Raw genomic sequence first — 11,764 nt, 5'->3', positions numbered from 1 at the left:
GGGAATCTGCTTCTTCCTCTTCTTCTCCCAACCCTGTTCATGCTCTCTTTTTCTCTCAAATAAATAAATAAAATCTTTAAAAAAATGGTAATGGAGAAACCAGATATCCACATGCAAAAGAATAAAGTTGTACCTTTACCTCACATTACATACACAAAGAGAATGAAATTGAATCAAAGACCTAAATACCAAAATGATAAATATGAAAATATTAGAAGAACAAAAAAAGACTAAGCTTTTGTGACCTTGAGTTTGACAATAGTTAATTAGATATAATGACAAAAATAAGAAATAAGAGAAGTTGGAATTCATCAAAATTTAAAAAGTACATGAAATGACACCTCAAGAGAGTAAAAAGAGAAGCTGTAAAGTGGGACAGGATGTTTGTAAACCATATATTTGGAAAAAGTCTAGTACCCAGAATATATAAACAACTCTTCCAAGTCAACAACAAAAACACAAGCAACTTGATCAGAAAATTGGCAAAAAGCTTGAATAGACATTTCTTTAAATAGAATATGTAAATGGCCAACATGCCCTTGAAAAGGTGCTCAGTAACATTAGTCGTTAGTGAACTGCAAATCAAATAAATGAGATTTCACGAGATATACAATGAAAGCTATAATAATGATTTTTTAAGATACAAAATAAGCAAGTATTGACAAAGATGTGGAGAAGTGGGATTCCTCATATACTTTTGTTTGGAATGTAAAATAGTGCAGGTGCTGTGGAAAATAACTGAGTAATTCCTCTAAAATTCAAACCTATACTTACATAGGACCCTGGAATTCTATTCCAGGATATACACTTGGAAGAATTGAAAACAGGCATCTGAAAAAAGAAAAGAAAAGAAAAGAAAACTAGCATCTGAACAAAAACTTCCATACTAATATTTTTAATGGTACTACTTACAATAGCTAAAAGGTGGAAATGACTCAAGGGTTCATCAGCTAAAGAATGGATAAACAATATGTAGTATAACCATAGAATTGAATAATATTCAGCCATAAAAATTAATGAAATACTGGCATATCTTGCTACTCGTATGAACCTTAAGACATTATGGAAAGTAAAAGAAGCCAGATACAAAAGGCCACACATTGTATGAAACCCAGAATAGGAAAATTCACAGTGATGAAAAGCAAATCGATGGTTTCCAGGGCCTGGGGAAAAGGTGAAATATGCAATGGCGGCTTCATGAGTACAGGGTTTCCTTTTGATGTGATAAAAATGCTCTGGAACTAGATAGTGGTGATGGGAGCAAAACATTTTATATGTTCTTAAATGTCACTAATGGTAAAGTTTATGTGTATTTTCCCACAATTAAAAAAAAAAAAAACCCTAAGTAACAACACAGTCTACCTTCTGGCCACATTATTTATATTCCTGTTCATGTAAAACAACAAATGAACAGAAGTTTCTATCCCATTATACTATCATGCTTAGTCTCAAGGTACGTTATCTCACCAGTTTCAGATGCACCTGAGACTCTGTATTTGTTTCATTGAGTATGATTTATCTTTATACAGAGACCTGTGAATTCATGCAGAAAGTATCCTACCCTACACACATTCAACATACAATAATGAAATAGGCACAGCACAAACATATGAGCTATTCCAACTCAATAAAGGGAAAATGAGAGGGACACAGTAATCACTGGCCCATAGCCATGGAGAACGTGTTTGTTGTTATTGCTCTGGAAGTGATGCCTTATTGCACTTGGTTTTACCTGTGGGCTCTTCATCCCACCATCTGAGTCATACTTCCCTTTTTTTTTTTTTTTTACTCTTAACCTTAGTTTATTATTATTTTGTATTGAGGTGTAATTTACATATAATATTAGTTTCAGGGGTACAACTCATGACTTGGTGTATGCACATGGTGTGAAGTGGTCACCACAATAAGTCTAGTTAATATCTATCACCACACATAGTTGCAGATTGTTTCCTGTTGTGAGGACTTTTAGGATTTACTCTCTCTTAGCATCTTTCAAGTATGCCACAAAATTTTATTTACAGCAGTCACTGGGCTGTATGTCACATCTCAATGACTTAGTTATTTTATAACTGGAAATTTGTACCTTTGGACTCTTTTCGCCCATTTCACTCACTCTCCATCTCCTGGGGCATCTCTTTTCCTTCTCTCTGTATCCAAAAGATTTTCTTTTTTTCTTTTTTTAAATCTATATATAAAAGATCATAGAGTATTTGTCTTTCTCTGAGTTACTTTGCTTGACACGACGCTTTCAGTGTTCATCCATGTTGCCATAATTGATTCCATTTTTTTTTCATTAAATTTTATTTTTTATAAACATATATTTTTATCCCCAGGGGTACAGGTCTGTGAATCGCCAGGTTTACACACTTCACAGCACTCACCATAGCACATACCCTCCCCAATATCCAATCCCCCCTCCCAATCCCCCTCCCCCCACCAACCCTCAGTTTGTTTTGTGACATTAAGAGTCACTTATGGTTTGTCTCCCTCCCAATCCCATCTTGTTACATTTATTCTTCTCCTACCCCCTTAATCCCCCATGTTGCATCTCCTCTCCCTCATATCAGGGAGATCATATGATAGTTGTCTTTCTCCGATTGACTTATTTCGCTAAGCATGATACCCTCTAGTTCCATCCACATCGTCGCAAATGGCAAGATTTCATTTCTTTTGATGGCTGCATAGTATTCCATTGTGTATATATACCACATCTTCTTTATCCATTCGTCTGTAGATGGACATCTAGGTTCTTTCCATAGTTTGGCAATTGTAGACATTGCTGCTATAAACATTCGGGTGCACGTGCCCCTTCGGATCACTACATTTGTATCTTTAGGGTAAATACCCAGCAGTGCAATTGCTGGGTCATAGGGTAGTTCTATTTTCAACATTTTGAGGAACCTCCATGCTGTTTTCCAGAGTGGTTGCACCAGCTTGCATTCCACCAACAGTGTAGGAGGGTTCCCCTTTCTCCGCATCCTTGCCAGCATCTGTCATTTCCTGACTTGTTCATACTTCCCTTTTTTATATAATGTAGCTCATGTTGCCTCTTTGGTAAATGTTTTCCACTTCCTTCTTGTCTGTCAAAATTCAGTTGTCCAATGTCTTCTTTTTCTTTAGTACTATTTCTGTCTTATTCATTCCAAGTTGGTCTAAGTTCTTTAAAATTTTGTGGGTTTCTTGTGTGTCAGTTTATAAATTTGGTCCATTAAACAAAAGCTGCAATTAGAATTCCCTTCAAGATACATCTTTCTTTACTTTAGACCTTCTATGAGGCTTCTTTAAGGGTACTGCCATTAAGATTTTAGTAGCTTTGGGGCGCCTGGGTGGCTCAGTGGGTTAAGCCGCTGCCTTCGGCTCAGGTCATGATCTCAGGGTCCTGGGATCGAGCCCCGCATCGGGCTCTCTGTTCAGCAGGGAGCCTGCTTCCTCCTCTCTCTCTACCTGCCTCTCTGTCTGCTTGTGATCTCTCTCTGTCAAATAAATAAATAAAATCTTAAAAAAAAAGATTTTAGTAGCTTTACAGATTTTTTAAATTAACATATAATGTATTGTTTGTTTCAGGGGTATAGGTCTGTGATTCATCAGTCTTACACAATTCACAGCACTCACCATAGCACATACCCTTCCCAGTGTCTATCACCCAGACACACCATCCCTCCCACTACTTCTTCCCTCCAGCAACCCTCAGTTTGTTTCCTGAGATTAAGAGTCTCTCATGGTTTCTCTCCCTCTTTGGTTTCATCTTGTTTCATTTTTCCCTACCTTCCCCTATGATCCTCTGTCTTGTTTCTAAAGTTCCTCAAGTCAGTGAGATCCTATGATAATTTTTTTCTCTGATTGACTTATTTTGCTTAGCATAATACCCTCTAGTTCCATCCATGTCATTGCAAATGGCAAGATTTCATTTTTAATGGCTGCATAGTATTCCATGTATATATATGTGTGTGTGTGTGTGTGTGTGTGTGTGTGTGTGTGTGTGTGTGTATGTACTATACATAAATAGGGGGAAAAAGCATATATATATATATGTACACATATGTATATATAAAGAAGATTTGGGGTGTGTGTGTGTGTGTGTGTATGTATATATATACATACATTTGTGTATATACATATAATTGTGTAAGACTGATGAATCACAGACCTATATATATATATACATACACACACACACACACACCCCAAATCTTCTTTATCCATTCTTCTGTTGATGGACATCCAGGCTCTTTCCATAGTTTGGCTATTCTGGATATTTCTGTTATAAACATTTGGTGCATGTGCACCTTCGGATCACTACATTTGTATCTTTGGGATAAATACCCAGTAGTGCAATCTTTACAGATTAATAAAGAGAGTCAATGAAAAATGATGTCAGAAATGATGTATGAGAAACTAACATAAGTATTTGAGATCTTAAAAATTTTATAGTCATACTCTTAGTATGATCTTGGGCTTGGAGCTCTTTCTTATTTTGAGAATGTTTTGCAGTGAGGAGAGCATGAGAATGGAAATAGACTTGATTTTAAAAACCAGTACATCCCTATTTTCTCTAAATTTTGTTTGAAAACCAAATAATCCCATCTTTAACTCCTTTCTCTATTCAGATTTTATTATATATAGCTAAAAGAAACTACCTGGCCCTTCTGACTTTCTGCCTGGAAATCTCTTTGGCCAAATCCACTAGTTTACTATAAATATATATATTTTTATTTTCCATTTTACTGAAGGCAACCGTTTGACCAAATTTTATATCTCTATATAGAAAAGATCCTTTTTACCTAAACTTTCAATTCTGTCTTCCTCACTTTTCTTTTGCCCTCACCAGCAGTCTTCTTAAGGCCCATTAATCTTCCTTCCTATGCACAGCTCTCAAACCAATGACACATGTTTCTAGATTTTTAAAAAAATATTTTATTTATTTATTTGACAGAGAGAGAGGTCACAAGTAGACAGAGAGGCAGGCAGAGAGAGAGGGGGGAAGCAGGCTCCCCACTGAGCAGAGAGCCTAATGCGGGGCTCGATCCCAGGACCCTGAGATCATGACCTGAACCGAAGGCAGAGGCTTTAACCCACTGAGCCACCCAGGCGCCCCATGTTTTTAGATTTTAATAATGGAACCTGGTTAAAGGTAGTAAATTTTCTCTTGTTTTTTTTTTTTTTTTATTCTTGTGTATAAATTATCCTGAAACTTAATGGTGTGAAGCCAAGAGATTATATATTTTAATATGTTCATAGGTTTTATAGGTCAGGAATTCAGAAAAAGCATACCAGCGAAAGTTCTTTATTTTCTTTACAAAACATGGAGTATCAGCTGGGATATCTAAAATGGATAAAACTCCTTTATAGAACTGCAACAGGTGGAGTAGGCGAACCTAGGCTGGTCTTTTCACTTTGATGTCTGGAGCCCAGGCTAGGAAAGTGAATGGATGGGCTCAGCTAACATTCTTGTATGGAGCTAAGCTCTGTAAGTTTCCTTGTATCAGAGTGGCTTTCCTCTGCCCTGGTGATTGACCCCTTTCCCTGCTCCTCTAATCATTCAACAACTCGTGGGGTAATGATGAGTAAGAAGTTGGGCTCACTTTATTGAACTTCCTTCTTTCCTGAGTCTTGTCTCTTCATACCTTTGTTGCTTTAATCTGGTCTTTTTTTTTTTTTTAAGATTTTTATTATTTGTATTTAGTTGAAAGAAAGTGAGAGAGGGAAAGAGCAGAGCAGGGGGCAGCAGCAGGCAGAGGAGGAAGGAGAAGCAGGCTTCCCGCTGAGCAGGGAAACTGATGTGGGGCTCAATCCCAGGATTCTGGGATCATGACCTGAACTGAAGGCAGACACTTAACCAACTGAGTCACACAGGTGCCCCTTAATCTGGTCTTTCATCAAAAAAGGTCATGAGGAGTAGGGCAAAGGAATTACAGACACATCAGATTTAAGCTATAGCACAGATGATGTAGAAACAAAAGAGCAAAGGCAGACTGATGGAACATGTCATTGAAGAAGGCAGTTGATAATTATCTTAACAGCTCAAGTATTAATCAGGAGCTTAGACTTTTAATTTGGAAAGCAGAAAAGATCTAGAATCTCATTGGAAAAGAAAGAGTAGATGACTCTTGCCCCATAGTTCCAGTGAAAGTGGGGAGGTCTATTACAACTCTCCAGTGAATATCACAGTCAATGCCAAAAACCCAGGGATAGCTTGGTCTACAGCTTGGTCTCCCTGGAAGCCGGGCAGCTGCATCAATATAAATGCCTATTCCTTGCCTAGGAAAGTATGGACTTAGAGAAATGTCAGATGATGTTTCCAGAGTCTATCCTCTCAGAGACATTTGGAAAGCAAGGTAAGGCTGTATTGTCCTTGGTTAGAGCTGTGGGAAATAGCATGACAAATGGGGAATGAGTTTATGCTAACCCAGAATAAGGAGAGGGAAGGAAAGTAAGTGCATAAAAATACAGATAAATACAGGAAATACATAAATACAGGAAAAAGGATAAAGAGAATACACAGACAAGCTTTGGACATTACAAATTTTATACTCATAAACTGTAATGGCCACGGACATTCCTATGTGTACATTTATCTCTTTTGCATTTATAGTCTCACGCATGCCACCCCAGGTGACATGCAGAAGAAAACTCTGTATCAGCTCAGCTACTTTTTCTCACCTTATATCCTAGGGACCAAATATGAACATCTAGAGATCAAGGACCATGGTCTCTTGGTAACTGGCACATTGCCAGGCCTAATAAATTAGATAAACAGGTATGTTTTTAACAATGGAATTCACACATGAAACATCATGAAGCATAATTATGCATGCTGGTAGGGTTAGTTTCATTTTGTTTTGTTTTATTTTGAATAGGACCTAAGACCAAGGTGAAAAGGTAGCTGAGAAATGGGACTGCATGTGGGTAGTTCTCGTGATTTCAGAGTAGTGTATGCCATGGGACTGGGGTTAGACATAGATAAGATAAAAAGGTGAACAGCAGATTTTCTCAACCTTGGCACTACTGACATTTTGGGTGAGGTCACTCTTTGTTCTGGGAGGGGGGCTGTTCTGAGCACTATGGGATGTTAGCAGCATCTCTGTCATGTACCCATTAGACACTGGTAACAATTCCCTCAAGTTCTGACCGTCAGAAAAGTTTCTAGGCATTCCCCTTCTCCTGGGGAGAAGATGGCTGCTGGTTGCAAAACACTGGACTGAAGAATCATTCCTCCTTTCCTTATCATTTATAGGACATGAAATGGTGTTTATGTGTGTAGGGAAATGTGAGTGGGTAGGTGAAGGCTGTGAAATATGGTTAAGTAATGAGTAACATGATACAGAAGTGAGACAATGTCTGGTATAATTCATTTCAAAACATTAGAAATCACAGTCCCCAAGGGGAGAGGCTGGGGCCCAGTCTCATCACTGTACCTGGCAAAGATTTGGGAATATGTGAATATATAGCAATAGACTAGATCAACATATACTTATGAAATAAAGAAGCGACTGGTTGGCTAACTGATTTGGAAATGTGACTCTTAAAGCACTTAGGAGGGTACCAACTTGAAGGAGATTAATGCTCCTGGAAAATCAGGGGTCAGAATGAGATTAGCTTCCTTCTTTGGATCTAAAAATAAAATAATCCACAATCTCATGCTCTAGTGCATTTGAGTGGCCCTGATGCTTTTCATTTAAAGATAGAACCATTAATCTCCAAAGTCTGGAAAAGGTTGCTAAAAGGGCCACAGAGCCCACGTCTTAAATGGTAAACCAGTGAACTCACCCTATGAGGTAGGGCCAGTAATAATTTTGATTATTATGTTTATTAGTATGTTTTTATTAGTATGGTCTCAAAACATACATATGTCTCTCTACCTAGAGTAAACTTCTTATGCATGTCCTTCCTGTGTACAAAGTCACCCTTGATCCATTTTACTGCCTCCATAGAGTTTCTTTTGTCTTAGTCATACCCATAGCATTTGCTGTATTTTTCTACCATAATGCTACATTTTATTCAGATTTCATCTTTTCATTTGTATTTACCTCACTCCACTGTTAAAGCATCAGTCAGGTCTTATACAAATTTTCTTTTCTTTCCTTTCTTTCTTTTTTTAAGATTTTGTTTATTTATTTGACAGAGATCACAAGTAGGCAGAGAGAGAGAGAGGAGGAAGCAGGCTTCCTGCCCAGCAGAGAGTCAGATGTGGGACTCAATCCCAGGACCCTGAGATCATGACCCAAGCCAAAGGCCGAGGCTTAACCCACTGAGCCACCCAGGCTCCCCTTATTCATATTTTCTATCTAAATTTCTATTCTAGTTTATCCCTTCTTTCCGCCACTTCTAACAGGCCAGGGGGGCGGACCACTTTCTTCGCTAGAGGCTGTGATAATGCTTTTTCTTTGCATCTATTTCTGATGAGTACTACTCAAGTATGAACTCCTCCAATTTCCAGCCATTGATACTCAGAGTCTAACATTTTCACATTGTTTTCATTTTATCTACCACATCATTTTATCTCAGGAAGTTACCCAATAACTGTTTTCTTAAAATATTAATTCAGGATAAATAACTGCAATATTTTGCTGCTCAAGGTAGTTACTATATACCAAATACCTTAATAAATTCCTTTTTATTTAGTCCTTAAAAGGAAATATCCAGGAAGATCAAGATCTGGAACAGAGGACAGTTTGTTGGACTTTAATTTCAAAGGTGTTCAAAGTAATACTCTCTTTTCCTTGTATAAACAGGAATAGATAGGATTTGAATAGGATGTATCTCAAAAAATTAGAAGCTCTTAAGTATCCCTGATTAGATATCCCAAAACAGCTTCTTAAATTAACTTGGAATTTTATGGATTCAGTGTATAATGAGATCATTTCTATTTAAAATATTTTATAAATCCAAGTTTCACTCTCACATTAAAAGTTCCTGTGCTATTATATTGAATTTAAATTAAAAAAATTTAAAAATTTCCTGTGCAAAGTCTCTTTTTTATTATCTTTGCTCATGATCCAAAGTATTTTGGGTGAAAATAATTTTTGGAAGACTTAGTTAAGATGGAATTGTGTTACTAATCATCTGGGGCATGCTGGCTGTTATTATGGCTGCACTCTGACTTACTCATTTAACACTTTTTTCCCCCTGAGAATTTGTATGTGTGAAGTGGTTTCAGGTGCATGAATAAACAAAAGTAAGTTCATTGTCTCTTTTCAGAATTAAACAGAGGTATATGCATAGTCAAATATACATGAAAATATGTATATTTACATATATATATATGTATGTACACACTCATGCATAATATACATATACATAAACACACACACATAAATGGTCCTCAAATTCCCCAGTAAGAGAGTTGGTTGAATTACATATGGTAAAGCATTTTTTATATAAATTAAATGCAATGTATGTAACATCATGAGATACAAAGAATGAAAGCCTGTATTATTCCTACTCTTTACCTTGCATAACTGATAGATGTATACTTCTCCCCTCTCTTGTTCAATCTTTGATATATGGGGATGATCTGGTGAATAGAGAGATTGTCTCTATTCCTGGAGCCTTCTGATGTTCTGATGCTGATTTTATACCTTGCTACCTTACTGAATTCATTTAGCAGATCTTGTAGGTGGGTTTTTTTTTTTTTTTTTTTTTTTTTTTTTGATGGAATCTTTAGGGTTTTCTATGACTGGTATTACATCATGTGCAAATAGTGAAAATATTACTTCTTTCTTACCAGTTTGGATGCCTTTTATTTCTTTTTGTTGTCTGAGAAGTTTTGATACCGTTGGAAGAAATGGGAGAAAATGAATATTACAAACTTATTTTCCCTTTAACCAGGAGTCAGAAAAAGAGGGAAGTGGAGCAAGAATCACTACCAGGAAGCTGACATCTAACACTGTTATATGCAGTCACCAACAATGGCAGAGACAATGTCCATTCTTAATGACACCCAGTTCCATCCTTCTTTGTTCCTTCTCTTGGGTATCCCAGGGCTAGAAGATGTGCACATTTGGATTGGATTTCCCTTTTTCTTTGTGTATGTTGTTGCACTCCTGGGGAATGCCGCTGTCCTGTTTGTGATCCAGACTGAACAGAGTCTCCATGAGCCCATGTACTACTTTCTGGCCATGTTGGACTCCATTGACCTGGGCTTGTCCACAGCCACCATCCCCAAAATGCTGGGCATCTTCTGGTTCAGGCTCAGGGATATATCTTTTGAAGGCTGTCTTTCCCAGATGTTCTTCATCCATTTCTTCACTGCCATGGAGAGCATTGTGTTGGTGGCCATGGCCTTTGACCGCTACATAGCCATTTGTAAACCCCTTCAGTATACCATGATCCTCACCAGCAAAATTATCTGTATTATTGGAGGCATTGCTATTCTGCGGAGCCTATGCATGGTGATCCCACTGGTGTTTCTTCTCCTGGGGCTGCCCTTCTGTGGCCACCGTATTATCCCTCATACCTACTGTGAACACATGGGCATTGCCCGTCTGGCCTGTGCCAGCATCAAAGTCAATATAATATTTGGTCTTGGGGATATGGTTATTTTACTATTGGATGTGCTTCTTATTGTACTTTCCTATGTCAGGATTCTCCATGCTGTGTTCTGTCTGCCTTCTAGGGAGGCTCGACTCAAAGCTCTCAACACCTGTGGCTCCCACATTGGTGTTATCTTAGCTTTTTTCACACCAGCATTTTTCTCTTTCTTGACACACCGTTTTGGCCATAATATCCCCCAGTGTATCCATATCCTTTTGGCCAACCTATATGTGGTTGTTCCACCAGCCCTGAATCCTGTAATCTATGGGGTCAGGACCAAGCAGATTAGGGAGCGGGTTTTGAGAATTTTTTTTTTTAAAGTCAGTTAACCATTGGTATTCCTAGAATTATAGTTCATATTTACTCCATTTGCTCATTAGAAGAGGGTTATTTTCTAAAACTATAGAAGAGAAGTAGCAAAGATAAATACAAACAGAAAATCTGTAATCTTTTATTATTACAGATAATAATAAATTTGTTGGTGATAATATTATAATTTTTAAGGATTGCATCTTTTACAAAGTGCTTGTATTTATCTTCTTTGATAATCAAGGTAGTCCTATAAAATCATTATTATATTCACAAGTTTTCAGATGAGAGTATGATGCTTAGTATTGCATCCACATTCACAGGAGAACAGGCAGAAGACAGCATGGATTTTCTTTCTTGTAAAAGAAAAACAAAGCTGGAGACATCACAGTTCCAGACTTCATGTTATACTTCAAAGCTATAGTAATGAAAACAATATTGTACTGACACAAAAAATAGATACATAGGTCAATAAAACAGAATAGAAAACACAGAAGTAAACCCACAATTATATGGTCAACTAAACTTCAACAAATGCGGAATGAAAATATAATGGGAAAAAGAATCTCTTCAATGAAGGGTGTTGGGAAAACTGGACAGCTACATGCAAAAGGATGAAACTGGACCACTATCTTTCAGTGGTAGAAGAGAAAAAATGGTTTCAGGTCTGCTGCTAATCTTTTGCTTCCTTTTGCAGGCAAGTGTTAGAAATCAGGATTGTGGTTATTTTTGCTTTCATTTCCCTTACCTCAGAAGACCGATCTAGGAAAACATTGCTCTGTCCTATATCAGAGAAATTACTGCCTCTGCTCTTTTCTAGGATTTTTATGGTTTCAGGTCTCACCTCACATTTAGGTCTTTAATCCGTTTTTAATTTATTTTTGTGTATGGTGAAAGACAGTGGTACAGTTTCGTCCTTTGT

At 37.4% G+C, this 11,764-nt stretch overlaps 1 protein-coding gene across 1 annotated transcript; it reads left to right on the top strand.

The window, feature by feature from the left end:
• Positions 1–9,908: 9,908 nt before the first annotated feature.
• On the top strand, positions 9,909–10,862 carry LOC125078909 (olfactory receptor 52E8-like). Its single transcript, XM_047692156.1, has one exon. It carries the CDS (start codon positions 9,909–9,911, stop codon positions 10,860–10,862), a length of 954 nt encoding a protein of 317 aa, XP_047548112.1.
• Positions 10,863–11,764: the final 902 nt, after the last annotated feature.

Source organism: Lutra lutra, chromosome 10 (genome assembly GCF_902655055.1).
Source record: "Lutra lutra chromosome 10, mLutLut1.2, whole genome shotgun sequence".
Lineage (NCBI taxonomy): Eukaryota > Metazoa > Chordata > Mammalia > Carnivora > Mustelidae > Lutra > Lutra lutra.
Note: the sequence above shows the minus strand (reverse complement) of the source record. Positions and strands in the feature narration are given on the sequence as shown.

Coding starts and splice junctions, on each gene's coding strand:
- LOC125078909 (XM_047692156.1), top strand. CDS start 9,909: ATGGCAGAGACAATGTCCATTCTTAATGACACCCAGTTCCATCCTTCT.